Source organism: Hevea brasiliensis, chromosome 11, assembly GCF_030052815.1.
Source record: "Hevea brasiliensis isolate MT/VB/25A 57/8 chromosome 11, ASM3005281v1, whole genome shotgun sequence".
In the NCBI taxonomy this organism is placed as follows: Eukaryota; Viridiplantae; Streptophyta; class Magnoliopsida; order Malpighiales; family Euphorbiaceae; genus Hevea; species Hevea brasiliensis.
The window spans coordinates 11,982,967-12,009,012 of NC_079503.1; the positions used below are offsets into that span (position 1 = coordinate 11,982,967).

Sequence of the window (26,046 nt, forward strand, 5' to 3'; positions counted from 1 at the left end):
CAATCACACAGGAAAGTAGCCCTAGCAGCCGAGGGCCATTTCAGAATCGGAACTGGTCAAACCCCGTCTTTAATTCGAACCGAAATTGAATTAGAATTTAACTTTCTTTTTCGTTTAAAAGATTAAAATAATAATAATAAAAAAAGAACAGTTAGATTTGAACTAAATCGAAAAGAAATCAAAATTAGACCAAAATCTTAGGGATTTATGATTCCAATTTTAAGTAGGTTCGAACCGAAATCGGACCAATGATCGGGCCTTCAAGAAAGTATGGCAAATGTTCCTCTATTGAGGATTCACATATTTCTGAACAATCAAGGGTTGATGCAGATTCAAATAGTTTTCAGAAAATGGAAACATGACAAAGTAGAAGCTGATAAAAGTAAGCAATAATTGCCAAAAAAATCCTGTAGTTTTTAAAATTTTGCAATTCTCCCCATACCATGTAAATTGCTAATTAAATTCTTAACTTTTTAATTCTTACTAATTTTACCTTACTATTAAGAACTATTATCTTACTAATGGAAATGCCACGTATGTATGACACATTAGCTCCAGTCAACTCCTAAATTATACCCCCAAATTAACCCCTAAACTAATTTTCTAAGCATGTCATGTAAGCTCCACATAAACATTTGACAATAGTTACCGGCGAATATATTGATAAACAACCTATGAAATGGAAAATTATTAAGTATAGTGCATCAATTAACATGAGTAACTACTGAGAAAGCAGTTGGATAAAATACTGAATTTCATTTATTGAAATATAAACACTAAAATTTCATTTGGCGGTATGCTTACATAGAATCTCTGTCAGTAAGATAATAATTTTCTAGAATTAATAAGAGTTATAAAATTCAGGATTTAATTAGTAATTTTCATAATATAGGATATAATTGTAAAAATTTGAAAAGTACCCCATGAAATAAAGTTTAAACAAACTATAATTTAGTAGTACTTCAACTACAAGCAATACACTTTCAGTTCAGAGAAGAGAGACAGAGAGAAAAGAAGAGAGGGGGGGGGGGGGGGGGGGTGGGGTGGTGTGGGGGTGGTGGTGTGGGTGTTGGGGGTGGGGTGGTGGGGGGTGTTGTTGCTGTGGTCTGTATAGATAACATTTCTCTAAATACTCGAACAGGCATCTCTTGGTTTCTGCCACCTAGACAACAACATCTCAAGCTCAACCTTAGCAACTTCTTCGAGTTGTTGCTGTTCTATAATAGCATAAACAACAGTTTGTCAGGGGAACCATCAGCTTTGTGAAGATTCAATACAAAGATGTCCGAGTCAGAGAATTTGCCACACACCAGTTTCACCAGGATGATTGTGGTTGCCCATGCTTTGTAATTAGGGATAGCAGGGAAACTCTGGCATGGTTATTCAACAATGATGACCTCAAACAATGTCAAGCAGAGCATCATGATTCCTCTCGGATGGCACGACCAAGATTTGTGGCAAGAGCTAGTCTAACGGAGCTCAAGGCATGGGGTGGCAAGTCAGCTTCAACAAAGTCTGGGCACAACCTTGTCATCGACAACTCTTGCAGTTTATTCAACAGAAGGTTTGTGTGAGACACATGCAATAAAGGTCGCTCCTGCCAGTTGAGCAGTTTCAACTGCAGAGAAAAATTTATCAAAGGTAAATATGCAATCATTATACATGATACTAAACTGGAGTGCATTGACACGCATTCTGAAATCCAGAGAAACTTTGGTCACATCATGAACGCTATCTCTCTCTAATAAGAACTCAAATAGAAAAGGGGTCCACTTATTACTTGAGAAAATGTCTCGCTTACAGCCAAAATAGTTTTGCTAATCACACTAAAAATCCAAAATAGTTTTGGAAGGACCCGTTACACACTATACACCATTATTTACAGGCAAATTTAAAGTTGCAGATGTATCGCCATTACAACGATCATGTAATAGTAATGGCTGTTATTTACCATCAGGAAATGGTAATGGCCATTACTTTTATTATCCCTCTGTTGCAATTATTTTGCCCTTTTTTTTCTTTAACTGTATATTCTCTCTTCTACATTTGCTATATCTCTCATATTCTCTTAAATTATCACCCAAATTTCTCATTTCTTCTACAAAATCTCTTCCTTATTATTTGCTAAGCTAAGATCATCATTAACTATCTCTATTTTAGTTATAAATTGTTTAATGATAATGACGTCTAAAGATGATAAATTTAATATTTTTCTTTAATTATTTGTATTTATTATATAGTTATGTATATTTTAATTTTAGTTGTATCTATTAATATATAATCATTTTATGAATTTTGTAAATTCTTCAAAAAAAATTGTGTATCATCAAACCATTGCCGTTCCATTACAGCCGTCATAGGCCTATTTCCATTACCTATGACCACAACTGCAATCGTGATTTGAAATCATGATCGCAGCATTTTCACCTATAAGTGAAAATATTGAGTTCAGTTTAATTAAATTAAGCATTTCTCAACTTTTCATTGTGAAAATATAATGTAATACTCAATATTCTACAGCAAAGTCTAGACCCAAAAACTACTTAATGCAATCCGTAGCCAACCAACCAGTAAAGCTGAAGATATCACCTCCCAATATTTAGAATCATCCTCAACTTCATTGAAAAAATCAAAATTTCCATAATCATAAAGAACTCCAAACAATATCTATGAATAAGAATAATAATTTAATGACCAGAAACATTAATAACAGCAAAATGATCATTAATGCCATAAAATAGCTACTTCACAAAGGAAACCTCTCTTAACTCATAACTATCATGTTAATAGAAAAAATACAAAACTAGGAATTGATGGGATTTTTATCGTTCTGACCAAATTTCATCAAGACCAACTTTTTAATGCAGATGCAGACACTCAAGCATGCTCCCAAAAAGCCAACATTTCCAGATAGCTGACAGAAATCAACTAAACAATAGATTGTCAAAACAGTCAAGATAAAGAAAAGTTCATACAGCCTAGACTCCAAAAAAAAAAAAAAAACAGCATTCATCACCTTACTAATAATATGGTTGCAAAACCAATTACAAATCATAGAAATAGAAGGAGTTTAACGGTTACACTAGCAACTCTATCGTAAACTTCAGCAAGTAATGCAAAAGTCGGCCCACCCAGCTGAAAGACAATTAAACTTCGTTTTCTCTTTTGCTTATAATAAAAAATGTAGAGAGTGCAGACAGACATCAGAATTTAAAAAAGCAGGGCATAGTCAAGCCTGTTATGTGACCAGCCGTCCTTGAAACTCCAAAAGTTTCAAATGATAGGAGGCTATCATAATCCTGCGACAAAGAAAAATCATAAGAATAACAGAAGTAATAAGAGGGTTCCAGAAAATAATTCCCAAAAATTGATCAAACAAAAGGTAATCATTACAGCCAACCAATTGACAAGACGCTCAGTCAGCCATGCTTGGGACAGCTTGTCTGCATTAAACATCTCCATCAGATCCCATGCAGCCTTTAAACAAGTTGGTTCCCTAACTTTCTACACAAAATGAGTCAGATAATCATACTGGAAGTGATTTTAAACCAGAAAAAGAAACTCACTTTACTAACACATTTGAATCAGATATTAACCTTTAAAACTTCCTTTGGGGCTTCAATCACTGGACCAGCAGGTGACTTTGGACGACCAAGAAGTGAACTTATGTCCTTGCTGTACTCCATTACATACTTCCACTTGATTTGCCACATTTTAACCATCAGAAAAAAATGAATTGCAAATAATTATTACATAATTAGCATCATGATCATTTGAGCTTTGCTTAAGCAATGGAAGTAATATAACAATGTAAAGCGAAATTTTTTTAATCAAAATTTAATTACAAAAAAAAGCTAAAATTGCAAATCAATTATCATTCAAGATGATAAGGGAATGGACTTAATTGCATTTTTGACAAACTCAAATCCGAGTTCCTGCGACTCTGAAGAAGCGCAAAAGGAGCCGCATGCGATCCTCCACCATTGCGCACCACGAAGTTCTCCATCTCCGTTGCCGCCTAGCTTCACCTCCATCACTTTTTCCTCAACATCGTCATCAAGGTCGGATTCGAAGGGCGGTGGGCGAAAACTGAGACGAGTAGGGTGTTGCCTAGAGCCCAAGAGATAGATATCACGGGAAATTGGGGGCTTTAAGCCGTGGCGGAGCGGGCACACTACAGCAACCTCATAGTCTGACAAAAAGGGGACCAACGCACCGCTGATCGAATTTGACGTGCCACCTCCGCCGGAGTCAGGCATTGCGAGGGAGGAGGCAGAGTGTCCCATTTTTATATTTTTTATCTTTTAAAGAAATTTTTTAAAAAAAAGTTTTATTAGCAAATATTTATTCTATCAACTAATTTAAGATTAAAATTTAATTGTATCGTTGTATTGTAAATATATATTGGCTTTAATTTTAAATTTTAAGCGCAACTAGTGCATGTGTGTGGTACGTAAATGTGCATAACTTTTTTTAATTAATAATTTTTTGAAAGTATAGGTATGTATAGAAAATTTTTGCTATACCGTATAGGGTGTGTGTATATTTTTTGAAATTAATTATAAAAAAAAAATAAATTATTGTGATGTGGATAGGTGGATATTTTCATAGTGTTCTTACTTTTAGTCTTGAATCTCAAATCACTCAAGTAGCGTGTGCCTATGTGTGTATGTGGTACATAAATATATGTATAATTCTCTTTCAATCAATAATTACTTAAAAGTGTAAATGTTTATAGTAAATTTTTTTTATATTGTGCGTGCAGCTTTTTAAAATTAATTATAAAAAAAAATAAATTAATGTTATTTTTATTTTAATTTTTAATTAAATTTTATTTTTATTGTATTTTTAAAAATAAAACAGAGTAACAGATGATGTTAGAAACAAATAATAGAGCATAGAAAGTTACAGAGCGTAGAAAGCTGTCGATTTATAATTTTTTATAGGCAAAAAGCCTCCTTTTTAAGTCTTGATAATTGATTTTAAAATTAAATAAATTTTTATCAATTTAATTAATTTATTTAAACCTTTATAAATCAAAAATTTATTTTTATAAGCCTTCACTTAACGATGTATGCTTTATTAAACATGAGTCTAGCATTGCCACTGGACTATACAGCGCTTGAAGCTCCTTCTCTAAATCCAAGACGGGGTAATACCGAAAAGTACTGAATTTAGTATTAGGCATGTTAAATGACAATAACAATGCACAATATCTATATTTTTAATCATTTATCTTCTATTGATGGAATTAAGTTACAGAGAAAGAGTGTGTAAGAGAACAGTTTATCTCTTAGGTTATATAATAAAAATGAACGCTCGTTAAACGTTAATCCATCACATGTAAGTCAAATTAAATCTTTTTAATCAAAATTTTTAAAATTTTGACTTTAACAATAATTGTTAAGAACTTAAATAGGTCATCTAAATTGACAATAATTTATTTGATTTTATTAGTAATTGTGTGGGAGTTTAAATGAATTAACTAAATTAATAAGAGTTTATTTAATTCTAAGGGTGATTATTAGGGATTTAAATACATCAACTAAATTGTTAAAAGCTTATTTAACTTTAAAAATAGTTGTCAAGCTTTAAAATTTTTTTTACCTTTTTTTTATAAATTTTAAAGAAAAAATCATATATATTAATTTCTAATTAATTTAGTGCTTATATTTTGAAGTTTTTTTTTTTGAAACATTTTATATTTTGAAGTTAACTAAATATTAATTCGTATTTATTTTTATTTAACATGGCAATTTTGTTTATTAGGCACTTCATATAAATAACTAAAGTATATAAATAATTGAAATAATAAGTATACAAATATCAATAGAAATATTTAATTTAAAAAATTGTAAACTCTTTCTTATAAAAGCTCAAATTTAAATTTAAAATTCTAATAAACAATCAAATTATCTTGATTTCAAATCAATATATAACCATAAAAAAAAAAAAGCATGGATACCAAATGGGCAAAGGGAAGTAAAGTTACTGGGAAAATGCAGTCAGTCTCAAGGCAATGGCGTTGAAAAAGACAACAAAAATAAAACAGTCACACACAACTTATGCTTTATTTCTTTTCCTCCATAAGAATACATATGATCATCATCTCCTTAAGGAATTAATCAAAGCTTCCCTTATTTTGATGCACTTTTCTATAGGTATATTTTGCATTGTTACAAGAACTCGACAAGCTTGTGGGATCATACAAAAGCAAGATTCAAATGAAATACAGCATAAGCTGATTATTTGGTCATCCATTTTACACAAAAATGCATCCGACTTTTTATTGCACTATTTTCCTTGAGTTGAAGGGACACACTCCTTTATGATCTCTTGGATCCTTCTTTTCATATGCTTGTCTTTGACACCTGAAAGCATGTTTCTGTAGAAAAGTTCCAACCTAATAAGCTTACTGCGATCTGCTGATTCTAGCATATCCTCCCATTCTTTGGCAATGTCAAAAGTACCTGAATCTCGCAACGAGCTTGGAATATCTTCCTCTGTAAAAGGTTTACCAAAAATTGAACCATGAAGTATGCCAGCATATCTTTCCATCATAGAAAGCTTTGATTGAAGGAGCTTCATCTCCTCCATTGCCGAAGACAATCTTTTTTCTATTTCTGCAACTTCTTCTGATTCCTTGCTTTCTAGATTATCGTCTTTAGTAACATTGTTCAATCCTTGGTCCTTGAAATCATCTGCTAATGGAGGCCACATCACAGCAGTGGGAGCAAAAAAATCAATCGTCTGCCCAGTTCCAAGGACCCCACTTCTTCCCCTACCCCAGGACCAAAGCTTATATCCATCATTTGCAACAAGAACAGTATGGGCAGCCCCACAAACAACTTGGACTGGATCATGAAATCTAGGCTCTTGCGGCCCTGTTATTCGTAGGGGCGACAAAGCATCCCCTGCATCTGTTCCAGTAAATCTAGCATCTGGGCAGAGGCCAAGCCCTTTCTCCATTCCCCATGACCACACATCACCAGCTGATGAAACAACACCAGTATGAAATAAACCACAATCAACAGAGACCAGGTACGCATCTTGTGGCAATTCATTTACAGGTTCAGGTTTCAGTGCACTTTGGGAGGTTCCATGCCCAAGCTGCCCATTTTCACCCAGGCCAAAAGTCCAGCATGTGCTTTCTAATTTTTCATTGGGTCTCTTTTTGTGAGTGAGCAAAGCGGTATGAAATGCACCGCATGCTACCTCATAAATAGCCCAGGGAGAGTGCTGGTTAAATGTTTCAACAATTTCAGGATGAATTCTGCTCTCTCTATCTCCCAAACCCAACTGGCCATGGTTATTGTTTCCCCAAGAGTAGCATACTAGATCCTCACCTTCATATGTTTCTCCAACAGTTACCAAAGCTACAACATGCTCATTTCCACATGCCACCTTTACAACAGTGTGGCCATGGAAATCCCAGACAGGAATCGGAGTGAAACTGCTGACCAGGGAGAAACCACTCTCGCCACTGCTGCTGCTTTGCTGTGGGCAATTGCCCCATATCCACAGGGTCCCAAGATTGTCAATTGCTAGAGACATCATCCCTCCTGCTTTAACAGAACAAGCCTGTGGTACAGGGGAAAAAAATTACTGAATAACTACTAATTAGGCAAAATAGTGAAACAAATCATTCCATACCTTTAATGGTGCTTCTCTCTTTGTTTCTGACCCATTCGTTACAGAATCAAAAGAGGTCAACCCAAGAAAATGCTCCATCATGCGAGGCACCACGGCATTCTCTCCATTTACCCCAAGTTGGCCATCCATACAAAGGTTAAGGTTGCAGAGAATACACACATTAACAAGCACATAGATAACAAAATTCTGACATGCATGAAATACTTGAAAGGTACCCCAGCGTGAAGGATACAAGGGTTATAACCCCAGCACCAAACTGATCCGTCATCTGCCATTACATAGAAATTAGAGGGGTGAACTCATCTCAAACTCCTAATCTTACAATCATTCAATAGACAAAAGGTAGCCTTAGCCTGTACTTAACCCCAAATGTGCAAGTTCTATTCTGATGTAGCCAAAAAAAAAAAAAAAGAAAAAAGAAAACCCCAAATGCATAATCCAACAGTTTCGTAATTCTAATATCCTATAGGCCACTACAATCACACAAGCAACAAGAATAGAAGTCCATTTATGTGGAGATAAACAAATGGATATGAATTTGCGGAGTCTAGAAATAAGTGAGAAATTCAAACATAGAATCAGCAGATATTACTGTCAGACAAACCCTTGTCTTTGTCTCATGAAAATCTATCAGTTTTGATGAAGTAAATATCAAGACTAAGAAAGCTATAAGAACCAATAAAATGGTAGAGAGTCCAGAAGGGGCCGTCCATAGCGCATTTCATTCTCATCAATAAACTGATGAAGTAGTAAAATTCCTACCATACAAAGCTTACTCCTATTTGCCAAAATTTAACCATATCATCCACGTTTTCGATTATGCTTCTAACACAAACAAACGAAGGGAAAATCAAAGGTTGAGAATTGAACAGATGGAGTAAACCAACCTGCAAGAGCCATACTGTGATAAGCGCCAGCAGCAATTCCCACAAACTTGAGCCTTTTCTCTTCAGATTCGCTGCAAATATCACACTTGACTTGAACTGGGAAAAGCGCATCCGCTTCAGAACCGATCCCGAGTCGCCCAAACATTCCTCTTCCCCAAGAATACACGCACCCATCTCCTGCAATCCAGCACAAGTATCAGTATTTTCCATTCCTTTAAGTGGATAGAACCAAATTTCAACATATCCTTCTTTTCATATATAAACTACCTGTAAGGGCGAGAGTGTGAGCTTCGCCGGCGGCCACAGAGACGACTTTGCGGGACAAGTTGCTGGAACTGCGAAGGGCATCGTCCATTTTATCCGGCGAGTGAAGGGATACTAGAGTGTCTAGCTATAGTCGTTACAACAGCGCCTATGATAGCCTCGAAAGTACTATTTTTGCTTCTTGTGGATTATGCAGCGTTCTTCGGCTTTGGTAGTTAGGGGTGCGGTCTGTGATCCAGCCTTTTAAATCATTGAACTTTGGAAGATGCCCATCTCTTATGGAAAAATTTAGATTTTGTTAAAATTTAATAAATGTAATTTTATAAAAATAAAATCAAGAGATTTTATTAATCTACATTTAAATTAAATTATCATATTAAAATAAATTATTTATTCACTATAAAAATTTAATTAATATTTAAAAAATTAAAAAAGAGAATTTATGTCCATATATATCAATTTTTTAAATATAAAAATAAAAAAAATCAGTTAATAGTTTTTTAAAATTTAATTAGCATTTACAAAAAAATTTAAATTATTTTCTTAATTTAACACTTTCAATCACGAGATTGTTTAATTAATTTTCTTTTACTTTTAAAGGTGTAGGGAATGGATATATACCTCAAGCTCAAATCTCTTTATTTATTATATAATTTATTATATTTCAAAATTTATTAATTTTATATGAAATGATTATCTTTCACTATAAAAAATAAAAATGTATTGAATTCAAATCTTTCCATTGATTTATCATGATACAATATAAATTTATTTATTAAAAAATAAATTATAAATAGAATTTTAAATTAAATATAATCTTAATAATATATATATATATATTGTTAAAAATATAATATTTAAATAAATATATATATAAATAAATTATTTTTAATAAAAATAATAATATATTATTATTGGGCCGAGTTATGAGATTCAGGATGGAGAGACAATCTCCTTATCCCTCGTACAAAATCAAGGTTAGAATGGAGTCGGAGAATATTGATCAAATACGAAATAGGTAAGAATAATTCCGAAACAATTGACATCCCTATCCTTAAACACATATATCCTCTTAAATGTAATTATTAGTATTTATCAAATTTATTCCTATTTAATCGCATGCTACAAGATTAAATGATAGAGGCATTATGGAGAAAAAAATAATTTTTCTTAATGAAATAAAAATCAAATCTTTAAAGAAGTGCATTTAATATAAATTTAAATTTATATAAAAAAATAAATTAATAATTATTAAATTAAATATTTATATTGAGATATATAAAAAATTAATTAAATTGTATATATAAAACATATAAATATAAATAAAAAATTTAATTTAACGGTTAAAAAATTCGTTCTTATATTAATTTAAATTTGCACCATTCATATAATAATAAGAAAAAGAAACAGAATTGACGTGAAAACGGCCGTTTCTTCCATATTTAGGAAGAAAAAACGACGGATTACCAAATTTTAAGTGATTTTGTTCAAATTGTAGACTTATAAGTTACGTTACCATTTGGAAATATGCAATAATTTACAATTCGTCAATTGCATGTAATGATTAAAAACGAGAAACCGGTGCATACATATTAGGATTCCCTATCCTACTTACGTATCAATGTGCGACTCTATTGAATGCGATCTTCATGCCAAGTGCTGATAATCTCAAACTGAGTGAGTGACTGATTAGTACAGTGGATCATGAAATAAAGAAGCCTGCTTTGCACGCAACTGTGCAAATTTGGGCCATCGATTAAAGTGAGGTGCTCCGCAGAAATTGATTGCTCAAATTACATTAAGCATTCTATGTAAAAATAATTTTTTATCCAAAGGATGGAATGAAAACCCCTAAAGACAAAATCAATGCTCATCAAGTAACTCTCACTAGCCTAGGCTCAAGAGATCCACTATTAATATAATGTTTGCAGCCCGTCTCCCTTTTCTCTCTATTTTTCGCCGTTTTCTTGTTGCTAGTGTTTTTGAGCTGTTTTTCTACTTTTTTTAACGTCCTCCTTTGCTCCTTGGAGCAGGGAGGTCCTCGTCCCCCTATTCCTAGAAGTGGGTATCCCTCCGCTCTATTGAGTGGGGTTGATTTATGCATAAATAATGGTTTTGCTGTAGATGAGCTTCAATGATTGACAGTATTTTGGATCTGCATATCTTTGGCTATGATGTCTCTTCTACTTGAGCTGTGATTTTATTAGGATTTCTCCTCCAAACCGACCCAATTCAAATAATATAAATTATTGTGAGTTAAATTACAAACCAACCCAACCCGACGCCGTTAACTTGTTGGATGGAGTCAATCGAGTGAGTTATTTACTTTAGTATTGAAAACGTGAATGTATTAGTGTTTTTTACTGTAAGTTATTTTTTTACATATTTTTATGTGGTAATATTTTTTTTTGAGAAATTATATAAAAAAAATATCATGTGGTTCCACTCATTTTTACTTTAGGGTTTATGGTTCACTTTGTGACAAAGTAATAACCGTTAGCAAATGATAACTTTCCACATTCTCTTCGTTAAAAGATACTGACATGGATCAGAAAGATGCTGGCGTGGAAGAGATATCTGCTGATGTGAAATTAAAAAAATAATAAAAATGACCAAAAAGTACCATAGTATTTTGCTTATTTTCACATTAGGGTCTGTGGTTCATTTGGTAACAAAGTGGTACCCGAGATTTACATCATTAGCAAACCAAGTGACTCATTTAACTCCCAAAAATAGTCAAAATTTGAGATTCTTCACTTTCAGAATACCATAAAAAAGTTTATGCATATTTTCTTTGAAAAGCTTAATTTTCTAGTTCTAGTATTTTATAATAGCTAAGCCTTTAGGTTAGAAGAATTTGACACGGCGTCTAGAAGTGCTAGGGAGTTCAAGAGCCAACTTCAACCATGAACTTCTCAAAGCAATATTGATGGAAGCTGTGCTCAAAGTGAAGAAAGGTATCGGTCACCTCATAAAAGAGAGCAACAAGTAGCTAGCCAGCTAAGAGCACTGGTTCAATTTAGCCGCTCCAATGACAAAACTATTGCTCTTATTCAAATTTTCAATAATACTAATCCAATAATTTACTTGGAAATTTATGCTACATCAACCAATAGTGATTCTGAAAGTGAAGGTGCAAATTCCAGGTTCAAAAATCTATTAATAGTGACTCCGAAAGTCAAGGTCTTCATGCAAAACTCTATATCAACATATCTCACTTTCATAATTACCATGCCTAAAGCGAATAAAATATATTTCTTACATGAAATATCTTAGTGGTGTATAATTTTTTTTATTATTAAAATTAATTAAAAAATATTATTTTAATACCACATTAACGAAAATTGACAGCATCAGACAAAATATTATGTTTGCTAATAAAGTGTTATTATAAGGTATCACTTTGTTATAAAATAAACCTCAGACTCTAAAGTGAAACCACAAAATGCTTTTTTGCAATTTTTATTTTTTTTTATTCAACTTTCTCTTCCACGTCAGCACCTTTTTATTTCAAGTTAACATCTTTTAATGGAGAAAAGACTGAAAGTCGTCATTTGCTAACGGTGTGAACCTCAAGGTACCACTTTATCACAAAGCAAATCATAAACCCTGAAGTGAAAAAAATGAGTAAAACCACATGGTACTTTTTTTTTTATAATTTTTCCTTTTTTTTTATAAAATTCTAATATTATTACAAAAAAAAAATTAAAAACACATATCATAATTAAAATATATAACAATATAATAATTAAATTTTAAAATAATAAAAAAAAACAAATTTTAAATGTTACAATGCCTAAATACTATTTCTTACATGAAATATCTTAGTGGTGTATAAAATTTTTTTTTATTATTAAAATTAATTAAAAAATATTATTTTAATACCACATTAACGAAAATTGAAAGTATCAGACAAAATATTATATTTGCTAATAAAGTGTTATTATAAGGTATCACTTTGTTGTAAAATAAACCTTAGACTCTAAAGTGAAAATGAGTAAAACCACAAAATGCTTTTTTGCAATTTTTACTTTTTTTTATTCTACTTTCTCTTCCACGTCAGCACCTTTTTATTTCAAGTTAACATCTTTTAATGGAAAAAAGACTGAAAGTCGTCATTTGCTAACGGTGTGAACCTCAAGGTACCACTTTATCACAAAGCAAATCATATACCCTAAAGTGAAAAAAAAAATGAGTAAAATCACATGGTACTTTTTTTTTTGTAATTTTTTCTTTTTTTATAAAATTCTAATATTATTACAAAAAAATAAATTAAAAACACATATCATAATTAAAATATATAATAATATAATAATTAAATTTTAAAATAATAAAAAAAAACAAAATTTAAATGTTACATGCCTAAAATACTATTTCTTACATGAAATATCTTAGTGGTGTATAAATTTTTTTTATTATTAAAATTAATTAAAAAAAATATTATTTTAATACCACATTAACGAAAATTGACAGTATCAGACAAAATATTATATTTGCTAATAAAGTGTTATTATAAGGTATCACTTTGTTATAAAATAAACCTCAGGCTCTAAAGTGAAAATGAGTGAAACCACAAAATGCTTTTTTACAATTTTTACTTTTTTTTATTCTACTTTCTCTTCCACATCAGCACCTTTTTATTTCAAGTTAACATCTTTAAATGGAGAAAAGACTAAAAGTCGTCATTTGCTAACGTTGTGAACCTCAAGATACCACTTTATCACAAAGCAAATCATAGGCCCTGAAGTGAAAAACATAAGTAAAACCATATAGTACTTTTTTTTTGTAATTTTTCCTTTTTTTTTATAAAATTCTAATATTATTACAAAAAAATAAATTAAAAACACATATCATAATTAAAATATATAATAATATAATAATTAAATTTTAAAATAATAAAAAAAACAAAATTTAAATGTTACAATGCCTAAAATAGGCTTCCTTTGCCCAAATAATAGAAGCATTATTAAAATCTATACAACTCTAAATTCTACATTCTTGCTACTCTCCAATTTTGCCTGATATAACTATGAAAACCCTAGAAAAAAAAAACACAACATATATTAGACAAATGTTAATATAATACTAAAATAAAAAAAATAGTAATCATAACATGCCATACAACAGAACATTAATTTTAATTTATTTAATGATTTTTTTTGTCCAACCAAATGGTTCCAACTAAATCAATAGAAAGGGACAACAATAAACCCAAAAGCTAGATCATGACAAAATAAACCAAGGTTATGTTGCATATAAATCATAATTAGTGCATAAGAAAAAACAAAACTAGCAGCAGCAAATTAGAAAGTTTTACTCAAAATCAATCATGCACATGTCTAGATATTACATGCAAAAAATTTTGGCTCTACCCAGCTCCAAACACATATATTGATACGAATACACACAAATAGAGGTACAGAGGAGATGGAGGAAAGAACATACTAGGAGGTGATCTGACCAGTGAAAGATTTGATGGCTTCTAGATATAAGGATAGAAACAAGAAAGTAAGATTTGGTTTCTTTTGGTGAAGTAGAGAAGGTGAAAAGCAATGATAGAAGAAGAGAGAAATTAACAGTGAGAAGAAAGGGTGTAGCTTGGTGGCGATAGCAAGATAGAGTTCTTTTAGAGGTATTGGCCATGGCTAGTTGAAAGTTGTAACTTAGGAGATTGTAGAGATGCAGAGTTGCAATCGGCAGAGGAGTTTAGATGATAAAATTAAGGTTTCTCAGGTTACGATGGATTATTCAATCAATCAACTGAGAAAACAATGTATTAAAGTAAATCAACAATATTTTTGGATTGGTTGGGTCGATCAGTTCCATTCAAGATATAAATAGCCCTAGTTTTTATGATTGCTCTGTCTGGGTTGTTGTGTAAGTTGCTTATAGGTTAACAAAGATTTGGTGATGTTGTTTGGAGGAGGAACGATGACGGTGGATCATGGGGTGGATGTAGACTAGGAAGCTGGCCCAGAAGGCGCGAATGGGATGCCGAAGAATGTCATCGTCATTTTGACCTCTATGCTTATTGTCTTTCTGCAGCCATTGAAAATGATGAAGCTTTGGCCTTGGTAGCACTGTTGGATGTCTTTGGAAGTGTCTAGAAAAGAAGTTCCTTCGAGTTTTGTTTCGCTGCTTCAGTTGATGTTGTTAGGGGTCTTTTCTAGTGTTGCTTGGATGAGATGATCTGAGGACATAAGGCATCCGGTGAAGAAATGATGCTATATATAGAGGTCAACGATGTGAAGTGCCGATCAGAGCCTATAGGTTGAATATCCATTATCTTGAGGATTTCCCTTATGGTTGGGTTTTGGAATATCTGGCCCATGTTAGGTTGGGCTTATGTAATCTTTTATTAAGAAAAACTTGTTTAGAATTGTGGGCTTAGATTCTAATTTGAAATATGGGATTCCTAGTTGGACCCTCTTCATGTAATGGGCCATAAGCCTTTTCCAATGCAATGAATTATCTCTTGACAAAAAAAAAAAAAAAAAAAAGAAGAGAGAGAGAGATCCACTCAATATCAAGATGAAGAAGCACAACATCTTAAGGAGAATTAATAAAAGATGGCATACCTATCTCAAAAGAAATGGCTTAATCATATTTCAATTTTAAGAGTTATTTCATTACCGTCCCTTAATTTCAATTTGTATAATAAAAATACTCAAATTTAAATTTAATATTGACTATAAGTCTCTCTAATCAAATTTCATTTGGTACTCTAACTAGAAATTAATCTGGACATGCATTAATAGATTAGACACGTTAAAAAATAATTTAGGATTTGTCTAAAAAAAAAAAAATTAAATGAAACAAAAGAGTTAATAGTAATGTTTCAAACCCAATTATAGAGACTTTTCTCTTCATGTGGCAAATATATAAATATTTTTTATTCTGTTTAATCCACTAGGCATATTTAAATAATTTTTTTATCAGAATACTCAACATAATCTGATTATAGGAATTTTGAATAGTATTAAATTAAAATTTGAGTATTTTTTTAATAAAAATTGAAATTGAGATATGGTGATGAAACAATTTTAAAATTTAGCTCCTTTGAAACAATAAGTGACAACAATTTCCCTAGATCTATGCAACAACTGATGGCACTGTGCAATAAGACCCAATAGCTTCAAAATAGATTAACTTTGTCATTGATTAACTGCACAATGATTTGAGGGTCCATTTCAGCAACTGTCTTATGGTAACCCAACTCCCATGCCATATTCAAACCACATGCTAAAGCATCTTCCGCTTGCATTAAGGTGCAAACACTAAACTTTGCAAAGAAGCCTCCCCAGTGGCCTAGATGATCATGCAAAACACCACCTCCACCGACAGTTCTTGGGTTTCCATAACTAGTATCATCTGTGTTAAATTTTATCCAACCAAGTGAACGAGGCTTCAAGCATGTTATAATAGGTACACGACACATAATCACACCATCATAGTAAAAAGATGGAAAGAAAATTAGACATATAATTTACATAATTTGATTGTAAAGTCTATATTTACGGCAGAATCACAATTCGAATTTATATAAAAAAAAAAAATATTCATGGTTGAAGCCACATAAAGTAACAAAGCAACCGAAAGAAGTGTACGGGGAGCAATTTGACCGAATGAGATATAATTGTGTAGGCTAAAGTGCTCAATCACATCGTCGGTGACTGTCAATATTAGAGGAATTATAATTCTTCTTCCTGCGAATAAAGTCTGAAGTCATCAATAATATTCAATGTGCTTAATATATGTCGGAGTCTGATTTTAAGCTTAAGAAGGTCAGCACTTGCAACGAACAGCTAAAATTAATAAAAATTATGATCTGTCGACAAAAGATAAACCTAACTAGTTATATACATAAAACAGAATTAATTTTCTTCAGGTTAGTGTATGCTTGTATTATTTACAAATCAAATCAATGAAATCATCCCATAATTTACATTTCTTTTGTCCTGAGATCAGAATGTGGACCTTAGCCAGAACAGAGACTTCCACTTGGTGCCGTGTCATCCTCGCTGACATAGGCTGCCAAATTCAGATACCTCTCCTGAGAGCTCTGATCCCTCCACCTGGCTCGACATATCACACAGCTACCTCCCCTCCTTCCCCTACTTCTTCTCCACCTAACCAAGCAGTCTTCATGAACAACATTCTTGCATGTACCACAAGCCACCACCCTCTCTTCCTTCTCCATTTCATCAAGACAAATTGGACACATCGTTCCTTCTTCAATCTCCACCTGAGGCCTCAACCCACCTTGCCTTGCCTGAAAGAAAAGCTGATGGAACCTCTGACGGACGCTGGCACTCGCTAATGAATCAGACAGTGAGGACGTGTCAAGTAGGCGGTTGATCCTGCAGGGGCGGAGAGTTCTCCTCCGGAGACAAGTATCATCAAGGGAGACACCCAATACGCGAATAAGAACGAATAGAATGTGCTTGCATGGGGATCTACGGTCAGGGCAAGTACAAGAAGGGGTGGTGGTTAAGGTAACGGTGTAGACATTACCTGTGGCACCCAAGATAAAGAAGTTAGATTCGGATCGGTGGAGGAGTCGGAGGTGGTGATGGAGGGCACGGAATATGCGATCTTGCAAGGGTTGGGTAGGCCTGAAGTGGGGGTGGAGACGGCGGTCGGAAGAGGAAGAACTGGAGGCGACGGACTCCATAAATGTTGGAAGGGGAATAAAGGAAATGAAGTTGGTGTAAGATGGTGGGTATTTGTGATAAAGAAAGGGAAATAGCTAGGATCGGACGTGTACGTAATGGGCTTTGTAAAAGAATTGTGGAACGGTGGTTGTGGGATATTCTTTCTCAAGTTACGTGGGGCAAGTGAAGGATAGCGGCTGGGGAAGAAAGCGTAAGGCAGGGATCAGGGAAAACTTGAAAGGAAACTCTGAGGTAGGCAAAACCAATTTTAAACCTTGACTTTTGTTAGCGAAGACGCGGTGAAAGAGGGAAATAAAACGACGTCATTTTTGCTGTTTCAAAATGATGCGTTTCGACCCATGAAGCCCCTGGCCCAGTTATAAAAAGCATACCCATAAGGGGTGCGCAAACAGCTGATTTAATTTCAAATCGAATCGAATTAATAAAATTAAAAATTAAAATTTTAAAATTTTAAAAATTGAATTAAATTAATTATTGAGAAATAATTAAATTAAATCGATAAATATTAATTCGATTTGATTTTAAATCGATCAAATTGATAAGATTTTATATTTTTAATATTAAATTTCAATAATAAAAATATAAAAAAAAAATTTATAAATTAAAATTAAAAAATTTTAAGGTTTCTTTGATATATTTTCGTAATTTTGGTTCGATTTAATTTTTTTATTTTTTATAAAAATAACTAAATTGAACTGATTAATTAAAATTATCAAAATTTATAAATCAAATCAAACTAATTAAATTTTAAAATCAAACTGATTAAATTGAATTGACTCGATTCGATTCAATTCTTTAATTTAGACCAAAATCTGCTCACCCAGTTATGAAACATTTAAAACAGTCCAGCCAAAAAAAAAAAGAAAAAAATTTGGCCCAAAAATGACAAGAGAAGCGCCGCATAGCACCGGTGAAGTAGAACCACCACTGGATAGCCAACCAAGGTCATCAGAGGGGAATATCTCCGGTTGAAGCGCCTTGCGGATGGAAGCTCGGCTGGCAATGCTTGATATGGGGTTTTAAAAGATAATTGAACCAGATGTGAAGAGCCAATAGGAACCATCAAACTTGAATTTATGGCTTCTAAAGCTATTTAATTGTTATTAAGTGCTCAAATTTCAGAAAGTTTTAAAATATCAGCTCGTCTTACATTTAAAAAAGTTATATTTTAAAAAATATATTTAAAAAAATAAAATTTCGTATTCACTTATGTTAATTTTTTTAAATAAAAAAGTTGTTTTCTACCAATTTTTTTATAACAATATTTTTTAATTTTTAAAATAAAAATAATAATTTTTTTTATAATCAAAACTATATTATAATTTTTATAATAAAAATTAATTATTTAAAAAATATTTATTTACAATAATAAAAATTAATTACATTATTAAAAAATAAATTAATGGAACATATTAAAATATTTTTAAAATAAAATAAGTTTTTAAATATATTTTATAATAACTTAATTTTTTTTATAAAAAATATGAATAATTTTTTAATTTTTGAATTAAAAAATTATATATTTATTATTTACAGATAAATATATTTTTTATATTTTTTCTTGTTTGATATATAAATAAATATTAAAATTTTTTAAAAAATAAAAAAATTATTGTTTAGTCAACAAGCAATAATTTTTTTTTAAAAGTTGATTTTTGTTTTTTTTTAAGGAATTGAACTCAATTAATTTAAAAAACTGAGAGAATTGAGTTAATTTATTCACGGGGTAATGCAACCAAGTGAGTAGGCCAAACGGCATAGTTTCAGGCACGAGAAAATTCGTTGTAAAACCCTCTCTAAACCCCAAATGCACACTTGCACGATACAATCGCAAACCTGATATCCCAATGATTTTGTCTTTTCAAAAACCCTAGATCATCATTTATCTCTTCTGCCGTTTTGGAAAATGGCGTCTCGCTATAGATCTCTTTCAAGGTCGAGTCTTTCTCTGCTCAAATCCGCTGTGAACAAGCCCGCCCTTAAACCCAACCCCATACCTTCCTCACAGCTCTCGTCTCGCTCTTCTCTTACATTTTCAAGGCATGTCCTTTGCAACCCTTTCTAATGCTTGTTTCATTTTCTTTTTCAGAATTTTTAATTTTAATGTTGATTGTTGCAATTGAGGTTGTTTTCTCCTGCGGTTCTCTTCGAATAATTAAGAAAAAAAAAATCAGTTCTTTTGACTGTTGGGTGTCGAGTTTCAGGTCAGTTCCTCAGTTGGGTGCTCTCCAATCTCTGCTTCCCCTGCATTCGGCCGTCTCTTCAGCTCGGTTAACCTCGTGCCTCGGCATCGATTCGAGGAGCTCCCGCTCGTTGTCTCAGGGTATGCTCTGCAGTGCGAACCCAGGAGTTTGATAATCTCCAAATCTTTTTGTTTTTGTATGTGTAAGCAACTTTTTACTCATAATTAGTGCATTTTTATTGGTTTTATTATGAACGTCCTTGTTTGGCTTGATTCACCTTAAATTCCCGCGCTGTTTTGATTTTTCTTATATTCTGAGTGTAGTAATTAGCTGAAGGTAGTTGCCTAGTATCCCAACTTGTTGCCATGGTAAGTGGTCATTGGAAGCATCTTCAGCCTTTGACTTTTTATATTGTGATTTGTCTTCATGAATTGATACTTTTCGATGTCTTGAAGTCATGCAAATAATAGTTGACCAGTAAATTTGATACTAGAAGTTGAGATATAATCAGATTAGTTTTTACTCAAAACTCAATCCACTAAAATCTCAACAAATTTTGGCATTTGGAGTTTGGACCACCCAGGAGCTTTGCCTGTGGTGATGACTCTGTTCCCACTGTAAGAACTCTCATTCGATGACCTTATGGAAAGTTTAGTCTGAGTCATAGTTATTACAGGTGTAATGTGCACCCAAGGTGCCGAATGGTCCTAGAGTGTAAGTGGCTAAGTGCATGGCACAAGGTGCACGCTTGAGTGAGGCGGGATGCAAAAATAACAAAAATTCATCAAAAATCAAATAAATTTAATAGTCTATCTAAATTCAAATAACATAAAGCTAAAGCTAATTATTTAAGTTTATCTGCATTCATGGTTGAAGAATTTTACTGGCATGATAAAATTTTATCATAAATCATCCTTACGTATAATTGTGACTTATCTTTAATATCTTTAAACAATATGGTAAGCTAAAGCTAATTATTTAAGTTTATCTGCATTCATGGTTGAAGAATTTTACTGGCATGATAAAATTTTATCATAAATCATCCTTACGTATAATTGTGACTTATCTTTAATATCTTTAAACAATATGGTAGGAAGAAAGTAGTTAAAGAGACAAACCATATAAATTCCCCAAAACGTAAAAACTAAATGTTTTGCAATTTCGATTGCTATCCAATGACTGGGTCCTTTAGTAGGATATGTTGCTTTGCTGTTAGTACAGATAATTATTATTGTTGTGCTCTTTCATGGAGATTTTACCATTTATATTGCGTATCTACCAAATTTCAATTATCAACATAATTATCACTAGGATTGAGGATCTATGGAGGTTGGTGTTTCATGTAATTGTATAGGAGTTTAGTTTTTCAACATGGAAACTCTGCAATGGTGATCAATCTCTATATTTATTGGCCAAAGAACTGAATAACTATATCTTTATGGCAAAATAGACGTGAAGAAAAATTGTGTTTGGGGACTTTAGGCGTTGTACCTAAATTATTACCCATGAGCTTGTTAAAATTTGATGTACTTTATGTGGCTCTGTTCCAATAATTCAGTAAAACATGAAAAACTTGGCATTTTGTTTAATTTTGAGATTCCAGTATATTGCAGTTGTGGCCAGTGTTTCTTTACTCATCCATATGCTGTCCAAATATTAAAAAGAAGTCTTTAATTGATGTCTTGGTTTTCATAATAATTAGGCTAAGATTGAGTCTTGAGGTTGATTTTGCACCTACAATATAAAAGTTGTACCCATGTGCATTCTTTTTTTCAGTTGGACTAGTTCTATTATTCATGTCCTTACCTCTCTGGCAGTTGATATTAGTTAATCTTTTGGGCTAATGTTTATTATTTCTTTCATATTAATGGGCGCTAAAATTTTCTTCATTTATAATTCTCAGTCTCAGCCAATGAGATTTATTATCATGGTGCACGAGTGTCATTTTAGAGTAGTTTTAGAGTTTTAGTCCTAACGGTGGGTGGCAACTACTTATCACTGTTATCATCCATGGATTATTACTTTGTCTGCTGCTTTTTTTCTGATCTAAACAACTTGGACTTGCCACGGACATTGTTTCTTTGTTAATTATTTAGTGTCAAATGCTCTCATGAGGATTCATGTGACCAATGGACCAATTCTTTAAGTAAAATCTATGGTAGTGTAGGTTAATGCTAATAATGTAATGTTTTTCATTTTGATCCAGAACTAGGTCTCAGTGTACCGCGATAACAGATCCAAGATGGAAGATGGCTGACAGATGGTAGTCATGTCCTCTCGTCAGTAACATCCTTTTTATGTATAACTGTTACCATCTAAGAGGGGTTAGCTGCAAGATTTTGACATATTTGTGTTCTTTCACATGATGGGTTGAAGCATAAATTTGATACAATGCTTTTATATTATAACAAATAAAACTTCTTGCCATTTACCCTCCTGTATTTGCTAAGCGATCTTGATTTTTTTTGTATACTTCTAGCATTGACAGTTAAAATTGCATTCTAGTTCATACTTGCTTTATTTTCTTTCAATATTTTCGCTCTTGTTCATGAATTCCTAGCTGCTCTGGACTTCTTCATACTCTCATGGAGATAGTAGAAAGCATATAAACTTGAACCCAGGAATTTGGTACGGCTAAATCTACTATCTTTACGAGGAAGCTTGTGTCTGGTAATGATCTATTAGGCAACACTGAAATGCACGTGATAAAGTGGGAAGGTTGATTAGAGACTGTCCAAATGTTCCCCATTCCTATGAATACAAGCCTTGGCCATAGCAATGTTTCCCTATTACCAATACATTTGCATGTGGATCTCATGCTTCTCTCTTTCGCTTTACATTGATGTTTAGACTTTCGGGTCACTTGTGTGCCAAGTTTCATGCTTTGCTAGAGGCGTCAACTTTTTCCTCCCAAGTACTAACAGAACCTTCTTATATGCTTTCGATGGCTTACTCCCTGGAAATTGAGACACAAACATATATATATATATATATATATATATATATATATATATATTTCATTTAATACTTTATATATGATTTAAATGTTATTAAATTAAATCTCATTAATATTTTTATCTTTTTTTTTATATTTAAAAAAATAGTTCATCGAGGATTAAGTTCTACACAATTTATAAGGTCCACTACACTAATTAGTGAGAGGGGGTGATTTGGATAATAATAATAATTCTTTTTGTTAATGGAAGTTTTAATGTTTGATTGGAAAATCAATGACTCAAGCTGTAATATTGATTTTCAGCTGCGAATATTTTTTTTCCTAAAATATTATTTTTATCTATTTTTATTTATCACTTTTTAAAAATTATTTTGTTTAAAATTATTTATCATTTTGACAAAATTAAAGTATATTAATTAATATTTTTTTAATTTTACTTTTTATCTCTATTAAGTATAATAATTATTTTTATAATTTTTTTATAATTTATCTTATTATATTTTTCTTTCTCGTATTTGTTGCATTTTTTATATTACAATTAATTGTCCAATTATCTTATTAATTAATTGTCCAAATATATACTACTCCATTAATTTTTATTTGTTGCATTTGAGTTTTATATAATAATAAAAGAAATCATTAAATAACATCATTTTTATAAAAATATTTATAAAAATATATTAATAATTAATTAAATTATCTTTTATTTTGCCTAGAAAAATGTATAAATTTTAATTTTAGTATTTAGTAGAGAAAAAAAATTAAAATTAGAAAAAAAAGTTAATATTTCTTTTGAAATATGATAAATAATTTTAAATAAAGGAAAACTCTAAATATATGATAGATAAAAATAAATAAATTTAATAATTAAATTAAATAAAAAATTAAAATTAAAATTATTAAAAATTTTATTATAATTTAAATAATTTAATTATTTTCTTAATTATTGTGTTAGAACCTTAAACCAACATATGAAAGTGGATGTAATATTATATGCAAAGTGACTAGTTCATTAAAGATGCTTTTCTATTAAAAAAATAAAATAAAATCCATATTTATAGTTTTATACAATGGGAGTGTAACTACTGAAACTAAACAGTTTTCACTGTCAACATCTTTGACTGCGCAGTAAAATTTTTTACCATCCCCTTCCTAAAATGTGCATGCTTTTGGGGGTGAAAAGTGAAAGCAAACATTGAGAAGACTATGGTCCCATTTGGCACTAGAGGTGATGTTAAAATAAAATTTTTGAAAAAAAATATATTTTAAATATTAAAAATATTTAATTATTAAAAATTTATTAAATTTAAATTTAGACTTATTTTGTTTCATAGAAAATGACATGTATTTAAAAAATATTTTTCATGAAATTTTTCATTAATTAATTTTAATATTAAATTAATGATATTTATTTATTTTATAGATATATAAGTGTATTTATATTTTAATAAGATTTTCAAAATTTAAAAAAAGAAAAATAATTTTCTCTTTTCAAAAATAAAAGTCATTTTTTAAAAAAAATAATTTAATTTATTTTTTAATAGAAAAATATTTTTCATTGATTAATTTTTTTGAGTGCTTCCAAATAATAAAAAACATAAAAAATATTTTTCATGAAATAAATAGTCTTTATTTATTTTATAATAATTTTTAATTAATATATTTAATATGATTTTTTTATATAAATTTTAATACAAATGTTTAAAAAACCTATATTATTAATAAATTAAGTAATAAATTTTAATTCAATTAATTTTAAAAAAGGTGAAATATGGAATTTAAATTTTAATTAGAATTCATTTAAAAAAATAAAATATATATTTAATGAAAAATGCAAAGTGGTTAGGACAATTGATAAAAGTGTGTAGTAATATGGCATATTGCCAAGTCATTGTCAGAAGTTGCTGTGGCAAGAGAGACACTCCCTTTACATTGAACATGGAAATATCCCCCATGCATGGAACCCCATCTGTCCAAACTCCCTTTACGCTCCCATCTGTCACGGATATTATTTTTTAAATTTAAATTCATTTTAAATCTGAATTCATTTTAAATTTGATTATATAATACTTAAATTCTCCCTATTAAGCTTTGATTATATTAAATACTTATAAAAATTTGACCTGTTGCCATCTCTATATCTTACTATTATATCTAATACTTATTCATTCATAATATTTAAAATTCTAATATATAAAACTAAATGATTTTAAATTTTCTTTTATACTATTTTAAGATCGGTGATGATGCAAATTTTACCATAATAATTTGTTTAGCGTTTCTCTTGTCACACCACCTCACGGAATAAGAATCATATCTAATCAAATTAATTATTAAATAATATTTAAAAAAAAAGATTACATAAAATAATATTTAATTTGTCTTTAAAAGAAAGACTAAACCAGCAAACCCTCCTAAATAATCATGGATTTGTCACCCAAGAATCACTCTCCTGCCAAGATGCACGTGCTCTGTGCATGACAACATTTTCAAAAGAAACCCATGGAATGAATACATTACAAATAATTAATTTCAAGATCATAAAGCTGACCAACCCTAAACCAATGTGCTTCAATTCAAATATATATATAAGATCACAGCTGCCTAACTCAAAATTTCAGAGCCAAATTATAAAAAAAATAAAAATTACACATATATTAATAATATATATAAATATTATTAAAATTTTCTTCAAAACTATAAAATCTGAGGTTTGAATTTGAGTTTTAGTTTTCCTTAATTAAAAAAAAAAATTACTGATTGTGGGAAGGCAATTGTGATCTGATCTTATGCATTTATGAGGGGAAGGCATCATGAATCGCTGACTAGTGCATATGAGGCATGTGACCACCGCAAACTTTTCTTTCCCTTAACATTAATATTATCAATATATTCAATAAATAGGGTAGTTAACCACACTACTCAGATTAATTTTAATTTTATAATTACCTTAAAAAAATAATTTTTATCTGAAATATAATATTATGAAGAGCTAGCATTTCTATGGATTAGAGTTGCATGCCTTGGATCGTGCATTGATTATTTAATAAATTTGACCCTCAAAAATTTTTTAACTTTAATCATGATTTGCCCTCTAAACTAGGAAGTGAATTGAGCCTTTAAGTCGAAGTGCTATATAATTAAGTGGGAGAAATTCATGGGAAAAAGAAAAAGAAAAAGAAAAAAAAGAAATCGTCGCCAGTGGAATTTCATTTATCAAAAAATGAAACGAAAAAGAAAATCTGCGAATTAACGAATCTGACTTTGGTTTCTAACATTCTCTGGAACTGAAATCGACTAACCCCACCTGGTTTTTCACTGAAATTCATGTGGATTGTAATCATGTAATAATACACTTTTACTTCATCTCTTCATTATTGTATTTAACGAATAACAATGAATGAAAAATGTGAAGTTTTATATAGATT

General features: G+C 31.0%; 3 protein-coding genes and 1 long non-coding RNA gene across 7 annotated transcripts; 1 reads left to right on the forward strand and 3 right to left on the reverse strand.

Moving 5' to 3' along the window:
* Positions 1-1,080: 1,080 nt before the first annotated feature.
* On the reverse strand, positions 1,081-3,275 carry LOC110648762 (uncharacterized). Its single transcript, XR_002493623.2, has 3 exons — positions 3,017-3,275; positions 2,836-2,914; positions 1,081-1,618 (listed from the first exon to the last, which is right to left on the reverse strand). It is a non-coding gene; the product is annotated as an uncharacterized LOC110648762 (long non-coding RNA).
* Positions 3,276-6,044: 2,769 nt separating this feature from the next.
* On the reverse strand, positions 6,045-9,061 carry LOC110648760 (ultraviolet-B receptor UVR8). The gene is made up of 5 exons (XM_021803099.2): positions 8,808-9,061; positions 8,541-8,717; positions 7,886-7,921; positions 7,654-7,778; positions 6,045-7,581 (listed from the first exon to the last, which is right to left on the reverse strand). The coding sequence occupies exons 1-5, from the start codon at positions 8,893-8,895 to the stop codon at positions 6,295-6,297; spliced, it is 1,713 nt and encodes a 570-aa protein (XP_021658791.2). The 5' UTR covers positions 8,896-9,061; the 3' UTR covers positions 6,045-6,294.
* Positions 9,062-15,910: 6,849 nt separating this feature from the next.
* On the reverse strand, positions 15,911-17,677 carry LOC110648764 (uncharacterized). Its single transcript, XM_021803105.2, has 2 exons — positions 16,782-17,677; positions 15,911-16,510 (listed from the first exon to the last, which is right to left on the reverse strand). Exon 1 carries the CDS (start codon positions 17,476-17,478, stop codon positions 16,783-16,785), a length of 696 nt encoding a protein of 231 aa, XP_021658797.2. The 5' UTR covers positions 17,479-17,677; the 3' UTR covers positions 15,911-16,510; position 16,782.
* Positions 17,678-19,211: 1,534 nt separating this feature from the next.
* On the forward strand, positions 19,212-22,454 carry LOC110648763 (protein NONRESPONDING TO OXYLIPINS 2, mitochondrial). 4 transcript variants are annotated; one of them, XM_058129881.1, is made up of 3 exons: positions 19,212-19,519; positions 19,684-19,802; positions 22,223-22,454. In XM_058129881.1, exons 1-3 carry the CDS (start codon positions 19,386-19,388, stop codon positions 22,255-22,257), a joined length of 288 nt encoding a protein of 95 aa, XP_057985864.1. In that variant the 5' UTR covers positions 19,212-19,385; the 3' UTR covers positions 22,258-22,454. The 4 variants fall into 4 exon arrangements, with proteins under 4 accessions (XP_057985864.1, XP_021658795.1, XP_021658794.1 ...); XM_021803103.2 differs by lacking the exon at positions 22,223-22,454 and adding an exon at positions 21,869-22,103 and having other exon boundaries at positions 19,215-19,519; positions 19,684-19,858; XM_021803102.2 differs by lacking the exon at positions 22,223-22,454 and adding an exon at positions 21,869-22,103 and having other exon boundaries at positions 19,216-19,519; positions 19,684-19,864.
* The last annotated feature ends 3,592 nt before the right edge of the window (positions 22,455-26,046 follow it).